The sequence below is a fragment of the Zea mays genome, chromosome 1, assembly GCF_902167145.1.
Source record: "Zea mays cultivar B73 chromosome 1, Zm-B73-REFERENCE-NAM-5.0, whole genome shotgun sequence".
NCBI classification, from domain to species: domain Eukaryota; kingdom Viridiplantae; phylum Streptophyta; class Magnoliopsida; order Poales; family Poaceae; genus Zea; species Zea mays.
In genome coordinates, this window is record NC_050096.1 from 29,211,879 (window position 1) to 29,235,118 (window position 23,240).

Below are 23,240 nucleotides of genomic sequence, written 5' to 3' on the forward strand. Positions count from 1 at the left end.
GTTTTCATGTCCTGGAATTGCTACTGTTCATTGCTGTTATAATTACATATGGCATTTATCTGAGTTATATGCTTGTTTTATTCGGAATTAGTATATTTAATATATTTAAATATTATGGAAGTATGTCACTTATTTCTCTAAATTTACAACAATCCAGAAAACCAATTCGTATAATGGCCTCCAGTTCTGATGTCATTAAGCCTGAAGCGTTCGACGGCGCTAGCTTTAAGCGCTGGCAGATTAAGACTCGCATGTGGCTCACTGACCTAAAATTATTTTGGGTAGTGACATCGGCTGTTCCCCAGGCTGCATCAGATGATTCTGATGATGCAGCGAAGGCCGCCGCACTTGCGGAGAAGGCCAAGTGGGACGAAGCCAATGAGGCATGCTTGTCTCGTCTGCTGAACGTCTTGTCGAACCGCTTATTTGACGTGTACTCTGGTTTTACCTCCGCCAAGGGTCTATGGACTGAACTTGAGAACGAGTTCTCTGAAGTTGACAATGGCAATGAGTCATTCACAACGGAAAACTACCTCAACTATAAAATGGTTGAGGGAAGGTCTGTTATGAAGCAGCTACAGGAGATTCAACTCCTTGTTAGGGACTTGGTCCAATATGGCTGCGTCCTACCAGACAGTTTTCAGGTGAATGCAATACTGGCAAAGCTCCCGCCTTCTTGGCGAGACTTTGTGACTTCACGCCGCCACATGAAGAAGCAAATGACTCTCACTGAGTTGTCAGCTGTGATTAATGTGGAAGAGCGTGCAAGGTCCAGTAACAAGCCATCCCAGCAACTCCAGGCTCACGTTGTTGAGAAGGGTGGAGATAGAAAATTCCAGAAGAAGAAGAAGAACTCTCCACAGAAGAATATGAACCAACCTAAGTCCAAAACGATGAAGAAGAAAAAGAAGGACTTTATCTGCTACGTTTGTGGTGTCTCCGGGCATACAGCTCGGAGGTGCAAACTGAGGAAGGGAAAAGGTCCTCCACCTCAGCGCAAAGAAGGGAACGTGGTGGTTAACTCCACCCCAGGGTATGCACCTCAGGCCTTTATGGCAAGTCCATTAGATGACTGGTGGATGGATTCCGGTGCTACTGTTCATATTTGTGCTGATCGATCCATGTTCTCTTCATTCCAGGGATTCAACAGCGCACCAGTCTTGATGGGAAATGGTGTTCCGGCAGCAGTTCGAGGTACTGGACAGGTCTACCTGAAGTTAACTTCAGGAAAGACGCTCGTGTTGAAGGACGTACTCTATGTGCCATCGATGAGCCGGAACCTCATTTCAGTGTCGCTGCTATGTCGACAGGGTCTCAAATTAGTGTTTGAGTCTAATAAAGTGGTCCTGTCTAAGTTTGGTACTTTTGTTGGAAAGTCATATGAGTCAGGCGGTTTGTTCCGTCTTTCTGTTTTGAATAATCATTCTTCTTACCATGTTAATGTGGTCTGTAGTAACGATTCCATTAATAATATATGGCATTCCCGTTTGTGTCATGTGAATTTTGAGGCCATTAAGAGATTAAGTGACATGTCTTTAATTCCTGAATATAAACATGTTAAAGGTGTAAAATGTGGTATTTGTGTGCAAGCCAAGTAGCCTAGAAAACCGTTTCATACGGTTGAAGGCAGAAGTACCACTCCTTTAGAACTAATTCACTCAGATATCTGTGAGATGAATGGTATAATCACAAAAGGCGGTAAAAGATACTTTCTTACCTTGATAGATGATGCTACCAGGTTCTGTTATATTTACTTACTCAGAACTAAAGATGAGGCACTAGAACACTTTAAGATCTATAAGACTGAAGTTGAAAACCAGCTAGACAAGAAAATTAAAAGGTTACGGTCTGATAGAGGAGGTGAATACCTTTCCAACCTTTTTGATGAGTACTGCAAAGAGTGTGGAATCATTCATGAAACCACTGCTCCATATTCACCTCAGTCAAATGGGGTAGCTGAAAGGAAGAACCGAACGGTGTGTGACTTAGCTAACGCTTTGTTGCAAAGTTCGGGGATGCCTGACATCTGGTGGGGCGAGGCAGTACTCACGGTGTGCTATGTCCTGAACAGGGTGCCGCCTCGCAACCGTGAGGCCACGCCCTATGAAGGATTTAAAGGAAGGAAGCCAGATCTTTCGCATCTTCGGACTTGGGGCTGCCTTGCAAAGGTGAATGTGCCGTTGCCGAAGAAGAGAAAGCTAGGCCCTAAGACCGTAGACTGTGTCTTCCTGGGTTATGCACATAACAGTGCAGCTTATAGATTTCTAGTGGTCCATTCCGAGACAAGCGAAATCGCTATAAATGTAATAATGGAGTCTCGGGATGTGACGTTCTTTGAGAGCATTTTCCCTATGCGGGATAAGGAAGTAGTAGCCCCAGACGGTCCATCTCGGACATATTCTCTGCCCTCGAGTGTCCATGACCAGACTCCAGATTTGGAGTTAAGGAGGAGTAAGAGACAAAGGACTGAAAAGTCTCTGGGTGATGATTATATTATTTATCTAGTGGATGAAGAACCACGCTCCCTCACAGAGGCATATACATCTCCGGATGCAGAGTACTGGAGGGAGGCTGTCCGTAGAGAGATGGATTCAATCATCTCGAACGGAACTTGGGAGATAACTGATCTCCCAGCTGGTTGCAAGCCTGTGGGCTGTAAATGGATCTTTAGGAGGAAGAGGAGACCCGATGGTACTATTGAAAAGTACAAGGCCCGTCTTGTGGCTAAGGGTTTTACTCAAAAGAAAGAGGAGGATTATTTTGATACTTATTCTCCGGTGGCTCGATTGCCCACAATCCGTGTGCTTTTAGCGCTGGCAGCTGCTTATAAACTTCTTGTCCATCAAATGGACGTAAAGACAACATTCCTAAATGGAGAGCTGGAAGAGGAAATTTATATGCAGCAACCAGAAGGATTTATGGTTAAAGGACAAGAGAGCAAAGTGTGTCGCTTGATTAAATCCTTATACGGTCTTAAACAAGCTCCCAGACAATGGCATGAGAAGTTTAATAATACTCTGACCACTGCCGGGTTTTGTGTAAACGAAGCCGACAAGTGTGTGTATTATCGCTTCTCTGGGGGCAAAGGTGTCATCATGTGTTTATACGTTGATGACATATTGATATTTGGGACCGATTTGGAGGCTATCATGGAGACAAAATTATTCCTCTCCAAGAACTTTGATATGAAGGACTTGGGTGAAGCTGATGTTATACCGAACATCAAGCTGATAAAGGGTGAGGATGGGATTACTTTGTCACAATCCCATTATGTGGAAAAGGTCCTGACTCGCTTTGGACATATGGACTGTAAACCAGTCACCACGCCCTATGATCCATCCTACACGCTCAGTAAATATGAAGGCGAGCCTGTGAACCAGCTACTATATTCGCAGATCATCGGATCTCTCATGTACCTGAGCAGTGCAACTAGACCAGATATCTCATATGCAGTATGCAGACTGGCTCGTTATTCGGCCAGTCCAGGAGATAGACACTGGGTAACCTTGTACAGAGTGCTTCGGTATTTGAAGGGAGCGATGAATCTTGGTATTAAATATACCGGATTTACGTCAGTACTTGAAGGATTCAGTGATGCAAACTGGATCTCTGACTCGGATCAAATGAAGTCTACAAGTGGCTATGTGTTCACTTTAGCTGGTGGGGCCGTGTCATGGAGATCGTCTAAACAATCAGTGTCGACACGTTCCACCAAGGAGGCTGAATTAGTTGCACTTGATTCAGCAGCATTGGAGGCTGAATGGTTGAGAGACCTGTTGTCAGACCTTCCAATGCTAGCAAAGCCGATACCGGCTGTCCTAGTATACTGTGACAACACTTCTGTGTTGCTAAAAGTGAACAGTAGAAAGGACAACCAAAAATCCTCGAGGCATATCAGAAGACGACTTGATTCATGTCGGCATGCTAGAGAGACGGGTGTAATAACCGTAGATTACATCAAGTCTGAAAGGAACCTTGCTAATCCTTTCACCAAAGGGCTGGCTCAAAAGCCAATCCAAGCAGCGTGCATGGGAATGGGACTCGTACCCTGTTAGCGGTTTCAACTGCGGATAACTGTCCTGTGTGACCGGAGATCCCGAGATCCAGGCTCCAGGAAACGAAGCACTGTGAAACCAAGAGCACAAAAGATAAAGAGTCTCATGAGCTGCTGTGCTCTGTCTGTATGGCAGGTTGAGCGATATGCTCTTAATGAAGTCAATGCTATAAGCAGGGAAATTGTCCTACAGAATTTCCTTAATGATTTCACCTATATGAGTTGACTGTGGGGTCGCAGTCCAGGAGAGAATGGGGTTTTCTCTCTAGTGAGCTCATGAATAGATATTAAAGGGCATGACCGTAACGCCCTGCCCCGTAAGAGAAGCAGATAATCTGCCTAGTACTATGTGCCTTTTGTGCGAAGATTCTCACACTAGGGTTTGTGGATCAAGGCGTAGTCCTCCGCTTACTCGTGCAGGGTTGGAACACACTGGGATAGGCTTTGGTTCAAACCTAACAAGTACCTCTGCCGAAAAGTAGTATATAAACAGTACGGGAGCTCAATGACATTGATCAGAAAATAAGAGTGAAAATGGTGGGGATTGCTGTTCATTTTGAGGGGATTTTTCCTTTATTTTCTTTATTGAAAATATAAGAAATGAATTAAAAAAAAGATCTTGGCTGCCAACTGGACCGCTTCGAGGCCGACTGGCCGAGCAGCCCAGCTAGCAAGCCAGCCAGCTGTCGTAAGGACCGTGGGATCGTGCGGCCAGGAGGGAGCTGAGAGATAGACCCGCACACGCAAGTTGTGAGAGAGGGAGAGAAGGAGCTGAGGCTGAGCGGCGGCGGCGGGCTGAACAGACTCTCCGAGATCTTCGGCGAGATTAGTCTGGGCTGATGCTCATCCGGTTGGCTCCTCCCCTTCTCAGCTCCTTAAAGGCATGGCGCGTGTACCAGAGTCGGCTCCTCTCGGTTTTTCTTTCTCCAGTTTGCTGTTCCAGTCACAAGTTGATCGATCCGTTCGGTCCCTGTGTGGTGCTGTGTTCCTCTGATCGCTGTCAACCGTGGCCTGGTGCTTGGGCTCCCTGCTGCGCGGTGTTCATCTTCTCGGGCTGGTGCCGTGGACGTCTCCCTCGGCTCCGGCAGCGGCTCTAGTATCTCCGTCAACCTCCCGCCGTGCAGGCCCGGACGTGGGCGGCGGAATTGGTTTTCTGGGACAGAACTTCGTGTTCGCTGAGCTGGTCTTCCCACGTAGACAATCTACGTGCTGTGAGTTACCCGTTGCCTCGCTTTATTTATTGAGTAATTTTGTGCAATCTGCTAGTATTATTTACTTGGGTGTGATTGCACAATATGTGGGCGGATTTGATTGCTCGATGATGATAGCGGTGTAGTGAGACGACGTGACAGTCTGGGTTTTAGTGTGTTGTTATTTTCAGCATTGATATTATTTGTGCCTAGTTATTTCTTACTATTGTGCAAGCTGATTATTTAAGTTCATTATCGTTCCTTAATTCTTATGCACACTGTTTTGATCTTAATATTCATGGTTGATTTCTAGGCTCATAATATTTGTTCTAAAACCCTGTTTTGGTAAGATAGGACTGTCACGTTAGTCGAGGATCTTTGATCACTTTTTAGCGTTGGAGGGCTGTCTATTGCAGCAACCCGCTATTTTGAGAGCAATATTTTAATATAAACAATCATGTTTATTTGTTTAATCTGCCTTCTTCATCTACTTGCCATGTTTAATTTGCAATTGGATTTGAGTAGCTATATTACATGTTTTCATGTCCTGGAATTGCTACTGTTCATTGCTGTTATAATTACATATGGCATTTATCTGAGTTATATGCTTGTTTTATTCGGAATTAGTATATTTAATATATTTAAATATTATGGAAGTACTCCCTCCGGTACAGGTTTACAGGTCGTTCTGGCCACGAAGCGTTCTGCACCAAAAGAAGTCGTGGCACACGCGCCCAAGCGATTCTTCCTATTCTTTCCTTTGATACCCCTAATTAATTGCAGCGCTCTTCGTTTTCTCCTCCATCGCGCGCCAACAGGCGGTACCGCGCGTACAGGAACTCGCGAAAAACAGACGCGCGCCAACGAAACAATGAAAAACCCACGGTAAAAAGACCGAAACGATGAAAAAATGTGCGCCCAAAACTCACGGAACAAAAAAAAAGACCGCGGCAAAAACAAGCAGCCACGGAGAATCGATACTGAGACCTGCTACTTAGCAGATGCTGGCAATAGCCAATCGGCTAAAGAAGTTTTGTTGATTTCAATCCACTTGCCACCCTATATGAGGGTAAAAATGGAAAAATTACTCCAATTAATGACTCCTTGGTAGACTAAATCTGGTCTTAAACGACTTCTAAACCTGTACCGGAGGGAGTATGTCACTTATTTGTCTAAATTTACAACAAAATACTCCTGCGCTGAAGGCGATGCCGTGCGGTAAATGCCCACTGCCGGCCGTGTTCCTCGGCGGGTGATGCGCAGCGTGAGGGGCTGCGCTGCAAGCGGCAATTTAACTGTACTTGCTCACTGTCGGTACCTGGTACGGGTACGTGCTGGCGCTGGCGTCGTCTAGCACTAGCAGTAGGCAGGCAGCAGGAGGGCAGAGAGTGAGACTATCCGCAACCGTTACCCCTAAATTTTTCCCCCTATATCACTTTTTCCCTCTATTTTTCCTCCTATTTTTTCATCTCCCGCAGCGGTTCCCCCTAAATACTCCCCCTATACCCCACTACCACTATAAAATATCATTTTCTATACCAACTATCAATTTTTTATCTACTAACAATTACTCGTGGACCCACAGTACAGTGTTGGAGGGAGTAAACAGTGAAACGCTAAATTGAGGGAGAGGGAGAAGAGGGCCGCCGACTAGAGGGCCATTTAGGGGAGGGCGCTGCAGCTGGTAGCGGTCACGTGTAGCCGCCATCCACGCGCAAGGGGAGGGTAGAGTCATGCGCTGCGGACAGTCTGAGGGGCCGTCTCCCTCCGAACCAGTCCCTGCGTCGGGGCGAAACATGACCACCATATATCTATATATACTCTTCTTTCCAGGATCATTTGCGTTTTCCCAATGCAAAAAGCTTATTATAAAAAAACCGCTATCGTTCTGGGAAATACATGACTAGCCCTGGGCCCGCGGCCGTGCCCGTGCTGCAGGAGATGAGGCCCGTCGTCATCGCACCTGCGGCTGCCCCCACGGCCGGCGGCAGCGGGACATGGCCGGTGTTTATTGACCCGCGCTCTCAAACAAAGCTCTCGCCAGTTTGGCGTCCAGATCGCGCGCAGACCAGGGCCGGCCGCTCCCACGCCGTCAGTCGGACGGTCGGAGCGGCTCGGCTCGCGCAGCGTTCGACACGGCTGTGGGAGCGCCGACAGCGGGGCACGCCGGCCACGGCGAAAGTGAAGGCACGGTCCTGTAGTACGTCCATGCGTTGCTCGCTTTCTGGTTTCGCTGTCCGCCTTCGCCGTGGCCCGTGGGACCAAGTAAGTAACGGTGTTCACGTCGCCGGTTAGGGTCAGAGGCGATCAGTTCCTCCCGCCGTGAGTAACATCTCTACAACTATTAAGACGATAGTGTAGACCAAATTTGTGCCTCCGCCTCCCCCGCGCCATCCCCCGCCTACCCCCGCGCCCGTCCCCCGCGAATGTCGCCCTGCACCCACCCGCGATGCAATCCCCACCCCCCGACGCCCACTCATCGCGTGCGCCTGCTACATAGCCATGAGAGCGAGGGAGGCGTAGGGACCAGGGAGCGGTGGCAGCGTGAGAGATCGACGGCCACAAGGACAGGGCGGGGGCCAACGTCGTCTTCAAGCCCCGCTCACCTTCCTCCTCCTCCTCTTCAGCGACGACCACCACCTCGCCACCATTGCCGTTGTAGGAAGCGAAGGTGGATCCGGCGCCCTCTTCCCCCTGCGATGCAAATCTCCCCCGCCCCCATCCCCTTCTTCGTTGCATCTCCGCAATGGCGTCGGGCTCCTCTCGCCCCCAAATTGACCAGGTAAAACCCTAACTCATGCTCCAAATCCGCCCCCGACATCCTCGCGCACGGCGTAGGCCTACCGCCGCGACCTCGCCGAGTTTGGCACCGGCCTGCGCCGCGAGACCGAGGTGCTCGGCGAGGCCGTCGCCCGGGCCGAGCTGGACCTGCCATCCTCCGCGCACGCGCTAGACAGACTCGCGCAACTCCGTCCCCGCCGCAGATCTCGCCATGCTGTAGCGCACCTCAGGCCGCAGCTCCGTGCCTCCGCTTCGCCTCGGTCTCCCTCCCACGTCTCCCGTTGTGCCCCTGTCCTCAACGCCTTTCCTCCGTCTGCCTGAGATGCCGCGCGCGATACCCGCCTGAGAATTTGTTAAAAAGTCCAAGTGTTGCCACTACTAACTCACCATCATATACCGTCCATGACCTTGGGAACAGGGCGTGGTAAGTGCACCTGTCCTCCTTCGACCTCCAGTCCCAAGATCCAATGCCGGCTTTGCCGACTCCCCTGCGAATTCAGTTTTCCATCACACGTCCTGCCTACTGATCAGGTGCACACAGTGGTCAAGAGTTCCGGTGCTCACTTGAGAAGGTCAGCGGTCGGCGCCGACAGCACCGTGGAGTACTTGTTCCCGTTCGGGCACGAAACAAATGCCTAGGGTGTGAGAAAAACAATGGTTGCTGTCAGTTGCCTTCCGGCCTGCTCGCTACTTCTCCCGCCCTCTCATCGCATTCTCCACTATTTGGTTTTCGCATCGCCTTCCAAATCCAAAAGACCCAAGCCCTAGCTGTAGCCGCCCCCTAAGGTCATCGAGATGTCTCAGCGCGGTGAGACGGGCAGTGGAGACCGGCGGCCGCATCGGCGTCGTCCGCGCGATCAAGGGGTACATCGATGCCATTGCCGACATCCTCCACGACCACATGGTGAGATTGCTCCCCTCCCCTTTGCTAGAACTCCCACTAGGCGTCCCCTTCTGCTTGCCCAAATCCGAACACAGGGCAGGTCTGGGGCACGAATTGAACATGGTTCTATTTCAGCTTGGGAGTGTGCCAGTCGTCGACGACACGCGATACGCTTCAATCGACTTCGCCAACCACTGCACGCCGCAGGGGGAGGAGAGATGAAGTGGGGACTGGCAGCCGTCATGGCTTCCACGACGACTGTTGCACGGTTAGACCGTTTTAATCATTATGTGCTACTGTTTTGTATTTTTTTAGGAAGCAGTATCCACATTGTTTTATTTTCCATTTGCGTCATGCAATGCTATTAATTTGAGTTTTCAGGATATATAATTCTTGTGTTCAAACTAATTTGTGGCACATGTATCTGTTTGGTGCAGTGATTTCTCGGGGGATAAATGCAGGAGAAGTGAGGAAACTGCAGGATACAAGGATTTACAGTTGCAATTGCCTTCTAAAACAGATTTACAGCCACCAGCTACACTGATGGCTGTCATGCCCTCCAGAGAGACAGTAAGGTGCATCACCTTCCATGATATAATTGAATGAGTGCTACTTGCAGCTGTCAAATCTTATTATTATGTTTCATACGTGTAGGACAATATTGCAGAACACGGACATAATGCAGCCAAGCATGTAGCCTCATTAATCAGTGTAGATACGCCTAAAGTCGGCCCTGACATACAGCAACACACGACCAAGAAAAGGTTAGTATAGCTTATCAAAACAGCCTTAAGTTAATTCATTTTACTCCCTTGACATTGTATACTTATATACCAGAGTGTTCGATCTGTTAGAGCTCGATCATCACCGATAAAAAGGCTATGAAGAAACTGTTTGTAAGTCAACTTGAATGTAAAGACACTCCTGATGAGCCCAGGTATGTACTTCCTTACTGATAAACAATTAGCAGATTGCAATCGCCAATTCTTATGTTCAACAAACATATATACATCTACTATGGTTGAACTTCTACATTCCAAATTAGGGGCTCTGTCAAAGTTTACATTCCAAATTAGAGGCTCTGTCAAACATATAAAACGGAACTAGGAAAGGAATACTCTCTTCTAAAAACCTACATGTGCGTCTGTAGATAACTTCATCTAACATCACGAAGTGTCACCTTAACACAAAGAATTAAAGGCTATGTCAAAGTTTACGATACTATACATCCAAGCTCCTCGAGCTATTGTTATTTTTGGCTTGACTGGACTGCTAGATGGTTAGATTCAGATCAACTCTGAATTTATTTTGATGTATATCAAAAATGGCTTTATTGTATGTATATAGAATTTTTCGAATATGAACTAGCTCAGGCATTTAAGAGTCTTGTTCAAATGTTTAGATGTTTCAGCCATTGCACAATCTGGTAGTCTTCAGGCCATTACCTGTGTTGTATAGCCATACCAACCACTGCACACTCAACCAGTCTTTTGAACATTTTTGTACGTATAAATAGAGCAGGATAGTAACACATTTGTCTTGATGCTAACAAATAGAGATCATCGAGTATCTACCAAAACAATATTATTGGTTCTTTTTATGTGAGCATAGATAATAACTTTAAAAAAATATGTCTAATGCTGGGAAAATATGTCTCTAACAAAAATGACTTCTACCCTAGACAACACACTTGGGTTGTTGGTTTTAGTAATATCTTCATTTTTTGCATTATATTTTAAGAGTAGCAAAATTCTTAAATTATATTATAAATGCGGATCATTTCATCAAAAGGCATATAACTTAAAATTTTAAGTATCACCTGATGACAGAAAGGTGTGCCACATTCCATGTACCTAGCAGATTATGTGTTTAGTAGTGGCCCAGAAACCAATTCATTTGTAGCTTCATCCCACTCTTTAACACACTCATTTTCATCTATATAAGAGATCCCCTCTCGCTTGAATTTTACGAAACCTCAAGGTTTTTCAGCATTGAAAACTTGTGTTGGTTGGCTAGATGACTTTTTTCTTTTGTACTTCCTGCATACCAAAATGATCAGAAGTCTGACCCAGAAACCATTTGCAATAAACTCAATCAATATTTTTCAGAAGGATAAAATTAACTTCCATCACCAAATCGACCTGGTGGTTGTGTTCTGATGGTTAAGTTCCTCCTGCTAAGCGACCGTCTGACCTTCCCCCTCACCGCTGCTAGCTTTTTCTGCTCTCACTTGCCTTGTGTGGATCTGCTCGCTGTGCTCGTCTCGTGCAGATCTGCTCGACGCGTGAACCCCCGCGTCGCCGAGAAGGAGATCGTCGTCGTCCTCTCCTTCGCCTCCGTGGCCCTTGTCGAGAGCAGTGTTGCCGTCGTCGACCACCTCACCTTCCTCGTCTCTCACCTTCCTCCCCTCCAAAATCTCACAGCCGCTTCCTCCTCTTCCTTGCAGGATCCAATCGTACATGGCCTGTAGAAGATCTTAGGGATTTGATTTACCGTTTTCTATTTCTGATTTTCGCTGAAGAAAAAATGATGTCTTTGTGGTGTTCCTTGAGCGATGTGTTGGGTTTTTTATGCCTTCTAGATGGAGGAGGGAGCACGGACAGAGGAAGTGCCGGTGCAACGGTGCGCATTACCAAATGCACCAGATACTGTATTTATTTCAATAAATGGTAACTCCACGCCACAGACATGCGAAACATTTAAAAAGAAAACATCATTTCTCATAATAAAAAATATCTTAAATAGGTGTAGTTGGCATATCTTCAGTAGCACCTGTTCGTTTAGTATGCTTGCTTGCCGTGAGTCTAACTAGATATCTTGCTAGGTGATCTATTTCGAACTGCATCCTTTGCGTGGTGTTCCTTTCTTTTGGTCTACTGCACTGAGTGTGCTGTTGACAATGACCCATTGTAAAAAGAACTTGTGGAGCTATGCACTTGCTTTTGGACTTAGTAGACTTGGTTGCTGCACTGTTATTTTGGAGAGGTTAGATTTTTCATTCATCAAGCTACGGATTTTGAGAGGCTTTCAAACGTCAATTCATCTTCAGCAATATTTCTCCATCTCGGATAGTGATGATCCATCTAAACAATTTTTCTTTTTGGTAAAAGGAAACACTTGAGGAATCTGAATGGTGAAATATATAGACACTTAGTCTGAGATTCTTCATTGTTTGATGTTTTCCAGATTTTCAGTTATACTAAATGATGATGCAAGGTTGGATTTTGGATCAACTTATACAACACGCTGATGATGCACATACGTGGTTTTGAAAACTTTAGTTCTTATTAGGGTAGCTGAATGTCTGGAAATATTTCTCTTTTTTCCCTGATGTATAGGAGAGCACATGTTGAACATTTCTTCATTCATTTACAGGCTTACCTAGCTTATGGTCTTCCATGAAGCGACATAAAACTGTTTTCACTGATGCAAAAGATTTGCTGAAAGAACTCTTGTACATTAGATTCGTTCCTATGTTTGCTGGTAGTAAATAGCATGCCAACGGTTCATTTTTTTCATTTTCTCTCTCTTTTGCTTGCTGTGTAACACACTTTTCTTTCCGGAAAATCATATCGCATTACTTGTTTTCTGTCTAGGCTGCATACAACATTGGTTCAAGGCTCTGCTTCTTGCCCTCCAGAAGATTAAGGTATCTCAGGAGCAGAAAAAAATCTGCATTGCGACAACTGAGCCACTTTTGATGTTTGCCCTTAGCTGTGGAATGTATTCTTCTCCCAAGGTAAGCTGTCAAAGCATCTTGGGTTTTGACTTCTCAGATGACAACGAAGGTAACATATCTTGATCCAAATGCACCGTTGAAAGCAATAAACATGTGGCTATACTCTAAAATGAGATTGTTGATGATATTATTCTGTTAAATATTTCATGACACTCTTTTGCATGGAAGCCATCTTCTTAGAGGTGCTAACTAAATGACAAACACTTTATGCCAAGGCCACGAGTTGAGGATCCAGGTTGATTCTTTATGGTTTTTATTAAATAGCATGCTTTTTGTGTTGATGAATTATCACAGCCCAAAAAATGGAAATGAATGACCGATTAGTGTGTATAAAATCAAGCATAAGTTCTCCTTCCATCATCAGATGGTGAATATCAGTAAGTTCTTATGTTATTATTATGAGTTAATTATTGTATAAATACCCATGAATAAGTTCTTCATAACCGGCTGCCTGGTGTGGATACAGATAGACAGGAATCCGATGAACCACCATCAGTATATATCTTCATCAACAGCAGCATGTGTCACCTTGCTTCTATAGAGAAGTATGTGGTATGTCTACAATATGCTTCATTTGTTGGTGATGTTCTTGTATGTGTCATATGCACAGTCAGTTGATTCTGTGTTCGTGCTTTTGCTAATTTTAGGAAAATTTTGCCACATTTGTTCCAGTCCTTCTATTCAATCTTGAACTAGATACATTCCAGTATGTCTCATATATCCCAAACCATTGCCTATTTATGAGGCAGTGGCTTATGCAATTCACGATACAATTCTACCGGGGGCTTATGGGGTTTCCCCAAAAGGTTTGCACTACCGGTTTCTTTCTTAGTTCATCCCAGTATTTTATATCAGACGACATGACTATTACAAGGTATTCATTTGTCTTATTTTTATCCCATCTAGACACATGTTTGTGTTTATTACTTATACCATCTGTGACTACTTTCCCTTCTCAACCGTGTAGACAATCACAGTTGATCCATACATAGTGAATTACAGTGGAGTTGTATTCTGCCAATAGTAATGTAAATATTGGAGAGGTTTATTTGGATTTCTTCACTTGAAAAGATTATAGTGTTGGGCATGGAATAGAAGATCAAACTAAATAACTATGAGAAGTCATTTGGTTGGTAATGTCATCCCTATTTATCAGCACCGACAACTACTATTCTACTGAATTACTGTTTGTAAAGGCCCTGTCATGCTGAAGCAAGCTGATGGTTCATATGCATGTTTCGTAGATAGTGAAGCTCGGTTCACTTTGGGACAGGTCATACCATAAGCTACTTGAATACATTTGCTCTACTTTTTTCTGCTCGCTTGTGTGTTTGTGGGGAAAAGATACTAACTTCGTTGAACTTGTTGGGTTTGCAATGCAATTTATCTTCATTTATACAAAAGAACTATTGAGAGTTATTGGTTTACAAGAAGAGGGAAGCTCACTTGAATTTCTAAGAAGAGGATACAAGGTTCATCTCATCCTAGCTAAAAAGTTGGCTATAGCTTCAAAGTGTCTGCTTGCATAAATTACATTTCACTATAACACATAATGGAGACATCACGAGTTACAATAATCGAGTTTCTGTGTTGCAGAATGCTACATGGTGGGAATAGGACGTTGATCAGTGATCAGGAGAAGTCGCATGCCTGGCGAACTTGAGGTGCTGCACCTGCTGGCTGGATGCTTTTCTGATTTGGAATTGGGAATGATTTTTTTCCTAACGAGTGTCCATGTCTTGTTGTATGTAATAGATAAATATGAAATTACACACAGAGAAGTCCATGTATGCGTAAAAGACATGAAAAGTTGAAAATTCAATCAAGCATACTGTTTGATCCGTGAATTCATATGCGAGGGTTTATTTACCTTTTTATGATACATATATTGTAGGGGTGCATCAAATCAGTCGCCGGTGGCTGATGTTTGTGGTGTGAGGCCCGCTTGTGTTAACTTATTCATCTAAACAAGAACTCTAAATGTTTCGTGTACATTGTGGATCAGGAATCATCGTCCTTATTTGTGTAGAAGCATGTTCCTGTTGTTTAGGTTTGGTCTAGCTTGTATTTTGATGTCCTTTTGTGGGCCTTATATCATATTTAGATGGACACATTTGATGATAAAAAGTGTCATCGTAGATGTACTATATGTATTGCCTAGATGTCTTCTCAGGGAAATGACCTAAGTCATCCAAGATGTATTGTATGTATTGCCTAAGTGTCATCCTAAAAGTGTCATTTGACAGATATCTTCTCAGCATTCTTGGAAATGACCTGACTAGAGTTATCACAGATCTATAGTTCCCTATCGTCATCACTGTTTGAAGGAGTACATGCGCCTCGAACTTGTTGTTCGGTATCTGTCTTGAGTGTTACAATTTCATGATCAGAAGCATCCTCCATGCTGATTGACAAAATTTATGTATGACTAGGATCACAAATAGATTACAAAACATTTTTATATAGCATAACACACATTTGTATATAAGTTATCGTGATATTATATGTTTCCGTTGCAACGCACGGGCACTCACCTAGTGTTGGATTAAATAAGCTTAGGGGTCTGTTTGTTTCGGGTTATAGATGATATAATCTGAATTATAATCTACATTAGTCTAGATTATAATTTATCTAGATTATAATCTATCTATAGCTGTTTGGTAGTCTAGATTATAGACATACATATTATTGTTCTCTAAGACACAAAGTCCAGTCATTATATGTAGTTGTCGCCACCATACATCATGCCGAATACCCGGCCAGTCTATTTGGACAACCAGTACGCATTCTGTCGCACATGCATGTGCCTCACCTCTGATCTGATGAGATGCCGCTGCTCTTTTGTTGCAGCGACACAGCTGATGACGTGGGAGATGAGGATAGTGCCGATTGAGGCATGAAAGATGAAAGAAGGATGGCAAAATTGTCTTTTGTCAAAAATAATATAAAATAAGCTACTCTTAAGGAGATTATAAGATTACCATAATCTAGGCCTTAGATTATATAATCTGGACCTATAATCTAGTTGTTTGTTTACCCACCAGATTATTTACGCTGGATTATATAATCTGGCCAGATTATAATCCAAAACAAAATGTGTCTTAGTCTAAACTAATTTATTAATCCATTTAAATATTTAAGGTTTATTTAATGTTGGAGAGTTAAAGTTGATTAATTTTATATTAAGGTGGCTGTACGAATATTATTTATAAAGTTGACAAAAGGAGACAAACATGTTACACACGTTCGCTTGTCTCGCCAGGCCTCTCCCTCAAAGCTAACACTACACGACGGTTCACTTAGAGCAACCTACGGTTGGTTACTAAAAGCGTCTTCAGCGACCTACGGTTGGTCGCTAAAAACCTCTGTAAGTGCCGTCGTTTAATGCTTTAGCGACCGACCATTCGTTACTGATATTGTATATTAAACGACCAACTGTAAGTTGTTGTATTATACATTTAGCGACCAGTCGTGGGTTCTTAAACTATACATTTAGCAACCAATAGAAAGTCGCCCTATTTATGGTTGTTATTAATAATAATATACAATTAATTAGATATGCAAAAGCACCACAAATCACATATTTTTATACACATAATCACAAACATTCACAGAATTAGTATTCCACAATAGTAGATCCATCACATAAACACAAAAAAGCACCACAATTAGATATTCACAAAAAGCACCACAAAGCTTCGAGTAGAATAAGAAAGTTCAGTTGAGTTAAAGTTTTTATTCGTCTATTCACCCCCTCTAGGTGACATCCAGGTATTTAGTACCACCAAATGATACTTTCATGTAGCTAATGTAAACAAGAACCTTACCATCGAATCTCTAAGGTGGTTTTAAATTAGTCTTTGAGTCCAATAAATGTGTAATATTTAAGATTGGTACATTTGTGTAAAGGTTATGACAATGGAGGATTGTTCTGCTTGTCTTTGTGAGGTGATAGTAATAAAGATGTGAACAACATGATTAGTATTGATGAAACAAATATTTAGGTTTAGAGGCTTTCCTCGCCTATACAGGGAGGAGATAGCCCTTCTGAATACACATTCTCACAACTGATGTACTCTTATTTAGGAGACCCCTTCCTTCTCATACAAAGTTTTTTTTTGTTATCGATGATAACATTTCTATTGCCATGGTTTACATGCACCGATCTGGCAAGATCAGGTATCTGAAACCCTGTTTGCAGAAGATCTTGCTTGGGATAGCTGTAGGTAATGTTTTTGGGGGAGCGTACAAGCGATTGCTCGGCGAAGATCTACTTTCCTTGTGACTTTTCGAGAGACTTGACAACATCAACCCTCCACCACATCAATCTTTACGACTATATAAACTAAAACACATTGAGTAGTATGACTATTCCGATTGATAACATTGTTGTTAATGTCTTCGACAATGATACCGTTTCAACGTATACCCTTACAACTCGTTTGACTGACTTTTTTGTTAGAAATGTAGCAACTGAAAAAACACTATAGTTGTGTCTCACGCTAGCAACGACAGTCCAAGCAACTGGTTTAATAAGTCCAGCCGAACAACTTGTTAATCTTTTTTATACTGTTTATGTTTATAAGTCTGATAAATATGAACATGTGCACCTATTATTAATACACTGGTTCATTGATAATATCCATGTTTATAAATTACCTAATTTATTTTGCAATCAAAATACACCATAAAATGACTAATTATCTAACAATGATATGCGTACACAACGGAATCAGCCGAGCTTGACCAAATCACTTAAACCATCCGTGCTACGTAGTAGTGGGCTAGTGGCACATAGTAGCACAAATCACCCGAAGGCAGCAGCAGCAGCCTATCTGGCAATGAAATATGTTTGCGCAAGGGTTTCAGCTTCATGTCTTCGTCTCATTGAATGAGTACATGTACAATATATTGAATTCTCTAGAGCGCCTTCACCTCCATAAATATGTAAATTCCAGATCCGACATTTATGATGCAGTACAAGTGGGAACCATAAAGGCTTCACTCAACACAAGATGGATGCAACATATTAGAACCAACTGCATTTCCACTGTAAGGGTATGTTTGGGAGTGTAGTATTTTTTCTGTTTTTGGAGAATGCTATAATATTTGAGATACCGTGGTATTTTTTTTCAATAACAGTGTTTGGTAGACTCTTCAACAACTTTGTTTTTAAAACTACGGTTTTGGCTATGTTACACTATTTTTTATAGTTTTGGAAACTTAGCTGTAGACTAAAGTTTTCAATATTGTGATTTTTCCCAAAACTATAGCATTTTAAAACTGTAGTTTTCAAATCTTTATTTAAAAAAGGACCTAAAATCAAAAGGCCAAAAATGAATGTAAAACTGAACAAGAAGCCCCATGATAAACGAGATCTATCGGTGAAAGTTGGCCATGTGACTCTTCCAATACACGAACTGCTACTGTTGTTAGTGGTGGCTTATCTATATGTAGCTCTACCTAGACTGTTTTATTATCCCAGTAGTAGTTCCTCAGCTACAACATATGGAGGAGTAGCTCGATACGGCCTAATCCGGTAACCCAGCTTAGAGCAACTCCAATAGTTCTCTAAACAACTCTCTAAATCTTAAATTTAAGAAGTGAGCAGAAAAATGCTTCTCCAATGGTTCTCTAAATAAACTTGCTAAATTTACTTAGTTGCTATTCAACTCTATTTACTCTCCACATTTAGCAACTCGGTAGGAACTCCCTAAATGCAGTTGACGTCAATTTCTTCACACTAGCGTGATTATTTTTTCCTTTCCCACACAGTGAGATAGCCAGGTATAGCACGCTCTTTTTCATTTTCTAGCATAATGAGGTAGCTAGGTTAAATACGTATGACGCAAGTTTCTCCTTCACCGTCGAACCCAACTTCCTCATAGGCTGCGCTACCGGACCACCACTCATCCATAGTTCATATCGACCGGCCTTTTTTCTTCCATCATCACATCCTCTGCTCTCAATCTTATTATCAGACATATCTCATAAAGGCAGGGTCGCTAAAGCTAGATTCAAAATCGAACTACTTCCTAAATATGAGCAACTATTGGAGACTAAGTTATTTTTTACCTCCAATAGCTATTTAGCAACTTGCTAAACATGATTTTAGCAAGCTATTTTTTGGAGAACTACTAGAGTTGCTCTTAGCTTGTCATTATACATGGTGGTGGATCTAGATAAAGCTCGTTGCTTGTTTCATGGAAGGCAACGATCGCTATGCAAGCAGTCCTTTTTTGCAAGCGTGCAAGCAAACTATCTGGTCCATTAGATTATGATCCAACCACAGATACAACCATGATTTGTTAAGTTTTTTTATAAAGATTATTGAGCTGGTGGTGGAAGAGTTTAAGTGTTAAATGTGACCTACGGTTGGATCATAATCTAATGGATCAAATATTTTACTTGCACGCTTACAAATAAGGACTGTTTGTATAGCAGTCGTTGTCTTTATGGAAATCCTTGATGTTCTTCTCGTCAGGCCATCCTCCTCTTCATTTCCTTACTTTATCGCACTGAAACTCGTCTATTCCAAATGTCAATCCAATCGCCATGAACGAAGCTGCCATCGGGCCTTTGGAAGAAAGGCCTCCATTGTGTAATACAGTCTATACTCGTCTATTCCAGCCCAAACAAACAGGGCCCAATATTAGTTCTCAACCGTCCCCTTTCCCGAAGTCAAGTGCCACCACGACGCTACTCGTCCTCATCCAGTCACGAAAAATCGGAATCTCTGAAAAATCCTCCGTACCATGAAGCTCCGGTTGCGATCTATGCAGGCGCGCGGCGGCTCCGCCGCCGTGGAGACCCACCGCGTGGACCTGCCGCCCACGGCCACTCTGGCCGACGTGAAGACCCTCCTCGCGTCGAAGCTCTCTGCGGCGCAACCCGTCCCCGCCGAGTCCGTCCGCCTCTCCCTCAACCGTAGCGAGGAGCTCGTCTCGCCGGACCCTGCCGCTACGCTCCCGTCCCTCGGCCTCGCGTCCGGTGATCTCGTATTTTTCACCCTATCCCCCCTCACGGCCCTAGCGCCGCCGGCTCAGGCCCTGCCACGGAACCCTAGCCCGAGCTCTGGCGCTGCAGCGTCGATCGCTGAGGCTGCCGACCGCGGGAAGGGTTCGAAGCAATCTGGTACTGGAGATTTCTCTTCCTCGTCACTGGCGCAGGCTGTGGTTGTGAGCCCTAGCTTTCCGGTCGCTTCCGGTACGCGGGATGTGGTGATGGAGGAGGAGGCCGTCGATGCCACAAAGGGCTGGTCGAGTTTTGTGCTTAGGGATCTCAAGAGGGAGATGGACAACGTCGGGGCCGCGGAGGGAACCGCCGCAGGTCGCCTGGTTGCGGCCTTGCATGCAGCTCTGCTTGATGCCGGTTTTCTCACCGCTAAACTGACGGGCTCTCACCTTTCGCTGCCTCAGGGCTGGCCGTCAGGTGCTTTGAAGCCATTGACCATCAAGTATACTATACCAGAGCTTTCATCAATGGTATCTGTGACTGAGGAAGGGAAGGTGGTGGTGCTGAACTACTCCTTGATGGCCAATTTCGTGATGGTTTATGGGTATGTTCCTGGGGCACAGTCTGAGGTTTGCCGGTTGTGCTTGGAGTTGCCGGGGCTGGAGCCTCTACTTTATCTGGATGGCGATCAGCTGAATGGAGTGCATGAGAAGGGAGTTCATGATCTGTGGAGAGTGCTGAAGGATGAGATTTGCCTGCCACTGATGATATCATTGTGCCAACTGAACGGTCTGCGCTTGCCGCCTTGCTTGATGGCTTTGCCTGCTGATCTCAAGACTAAGGTATTGGGGTTTTTACCTGGGGTTGATCTTGCAAAGGTTGAGTGCACATGCAAGGAAATGATGAATCTTGCATCAGATGATAGTATCTGGAAGAAGCTTGTATCCAAGTTTGAAAATTATGGCGAGGGCTCTAGGCTGGCAGGCAAGAATGCAAAGGCCATATTTGTAGAAGCTTGGCAGGCCAATAAGAGACGGCAGAAGAGGCCCAATCCAACCTTTTGGAACTATGGCTGGGGAAACAGTCCTTATAGCCGCCCACTTAGGCTGCCATTGATTGGTGGGGACTCGGACAGACTTCCTTTTATTGGGAATCATGGTTCTGTTGGGCGCCACTTTGGAAATCAACGAAGGAATATCTCACCGAACTGCATTCTTGATGGTCACCGTCATAACTTCCTTTGAAGCCATGTCAATGAGTTTTACTTGTATGTTAAGAGTGTTTTATAAGGACTTCAATGGTGCATATACGGTTAGACCGCCTTGTTCATATCGTCAAGTCGCACACTTATGCTTGTGCACAGCACTCTTATGATCTTATCCTAATATATCCCCTTAGTATCTTAGATCGTATCTTTACTATCTTTTTTTGGTACCAAATGTAATCCAGTGTCCTAGTAATAAAGTACCCTTGTTCTATTCTCAAACGAATTATCTAGACACGGTCATTGTAATTTGGTTGAATGTGTAGATAGATGTATTCGTGTGTAATAGCTTTAAACTTCAGGGTGCTGCTTAAATTTATTTGCATTAAATATTCAATCTATAACATTGATAGCTTTATCTCCACATCTTCATGTTTTCCCCATATCATGATGTCAATATGATTTACATTTTTCTTATTAGGTATTTTCCTTTGACATACATGCTACTTTCAGTAGCTCAGTGATAAATAGAATAATCAGGTTCTTCTATTATACTATTATTCTGTCATCAGTCTTGGTCTAGAGCTGTATGAAATAATGGAAGCATACTACTCCCTCCGTCCCAAATTAGTATTCGTTTTAGCTTTTGATTTTTATGTCTATATTCAAATAGATGATGATGAATCTAGACATATATACAAAACACATGCATAAATTATTGTATGAATCTATTAAAAGGCTAAAGCAAATTTTAATTTGGGACAGAGGGAGTATTATTAAGGTGCTGTTTTGTTTTATTTAAAACAGCGAAATATCACTGATGCCGAGAACTGCGTAGTAATCTTGTATACAAATTAGAGCTAAAACATCAAACAATCTGATACAGTTTTTGTTTTAATATCTACCACTAGATGGCGTATGCATGTTTTTTTTTTAAAAAAATCCATTACTGGAAGAATCAGTGTGATGATAAGAAGTGCAGCTTTGAATAAATGACATGTGGATCATTTTGGGATGTATGTAACATACTAGGACTATGTTGATGTAACTAGTTGAGGCTATAAGCCTATAACAATTCTGTACCTGGGTATGTTGTATGAATCTATGATTAAAAACGATGATTGTTTATTTGTCGTGCTGTTGTGTGGTGAATGTGAATTGCTCAATGGGAGAAGGTACAAGCCTCGATCTAACCATAGTGGCGGTGAGTTGAGGGAACATGCATAGGCCATAACTTCTTTTGTTCCTTTTATTCCTGAATATTGTCTCTTTATATAGGGATGGCTGGGTTAAACATACTCCTAAAAGCCAGAATTTAATACTATACCTATTACCTAGCTTTCTGGAACTACAACCCCCCAATCCCCCAAAACACACACGCACACACACATGCACATCATCTGCAGTACAAGTTTATGTGACATGATGAGGACCGCCAGTGAGTCTCCACGTGCGTGCATCGGTGCATGCGTGTGTTTTTGCAAATCCCCAACCAAAAACTAAATACAGGTCTAATGAGTTGTAATTTTTTTTGTTCTGTTACAGTTTGTATGATACATTGATACACAACTCACTGGGGTAACATTCTTTCTGTTGTCGTAGAATATTATTCTTGCAAGCACTGGATGGTTATTATCTCTTTTCTCTATAGAAATTATGAGCTTCTGTATTACCTCCAGTTGCGTTGTCATGGTTCTGAGTATGGTTTCATATCACTGTTTACTTATTTGTCCATTTTCGAGGTTGCAGATACATGTTTTTGACATATGGACATGAGCTGTTGTTGCATCTGACTGGCATCTTATTGTCTTCTATTCTATGATACTATAATATCGATGTCCTTGTTCTCCTCATACTTCTCACTTGGATGATTCAGAAAGTTGATAATACATTTATTTATTGTTTGATTGGTCAAGGCAAAATGTGAAGATACTGTCTTGATTGGGGTGGTTATTATTCAGAATCTTCACTTTGATGTGTTTATTCTTGTGTTATCCGTGTTCCTAGATAATGTAAATATAGTCTGAACTTTCAGGTGCTTGAGTTGTGGCTTGACCATTTCATTATGCAATTCAGTCGTATCAGACTGGGGATAGTGTGGGGCGATCATAGCTTGCTGGACTTGTGAAGCATTTCTGCTTGATGCTTTTGTACCATGCTGCTTTGTGGCCTATGATAGATGTAATGAACCATACATAGATCATCCTCCACCATTGGGGGACCAAAGATTGCAAAATTCTTTTAAGGTGAACTTTACATTGACCACATGAAGAAAGGACACTTCTTTTTGGTGTACGCGTGCATGCACTCTGCATTGTTTACACATGTCCTATTGACTATTGGCCTCATTTACCCTTTTCTATTATGTTATTAAACCGTGAAATGACTGTCACGAGGTTTAGCTTTCTGCCTTTCTGATCACTTAACTGGCACTG

The 23,240-nt window shown here is 43.3% G+C and overlaps 1 protein-coding gene and 1 long non-coding RNA gene across 11 annotated transcripts; both read left to right on the forward strand.

The window, feature by feature from the left end:
- The first annotated feature begins 5,657 nt into the window (after nucleotides 1-5,657).
- On the forward strand, nucleotides 5,658-14,494 carry LOC103633111 (uncharacterized). 10 transcript variants are annotated; one of them, XR_556365.2, is made up of 8 exons: nucleotides 8,512-9,176; nucleotides 9,346-9,483; nucleotides 9,563-9,672; nucleotides 9,746-9,845; nucleotides 12,505-13,024; nucleotides 13,114-13,920; nucleotides 14,052-14,119; nucleotides 14,244-14,494. It is a non-coding gene; the product is annotated as an uncharacterized lncRNA (long non-coding RNA). The 10 variants fall into 10 exon arrangements; XR_004853069.1 differs by having other exon boundaries at nucleotides 13,114-13,199; nucleotides 13,295-14,119; XR_556359.3 differs by having other exon boundaries at nucleotides 5,658-9,176; nucleotides 13,114-14,119.
- A 4,836-nt stretch (nucleotides 14,495-19,330) lies between these two features.
- On the forward strand, nucleotides 19,331-21,079 carry LOC100501928 (uncharacterized). Its single transcript, NM_001196566.2, has one exon. It carries the CDS (start codon nucleotides 19,403-19,405, stop codon nucleotides 20,843-20,845), a length of 1,443 nt encoding a protein of 480 aa, NP_001183495.2. The 5' UTR covers nucleotides 19,331-19,402; the 3' UTR covers nucleotides 20,846-21,079.
- Nucleotides 21,080-23,240: the final 2,161 nt, after the last annotated feature.

What these genes read in the sequence shown, in the direction of transcription:
- LOC100501928 (NM_001196566.2), top strand. Translation starts at nt 19,403, where the DNA reads ATGAAGCTCCGGTTGCGATCTATGCAGGCGCGCGGCGGCTCCGCCGCC.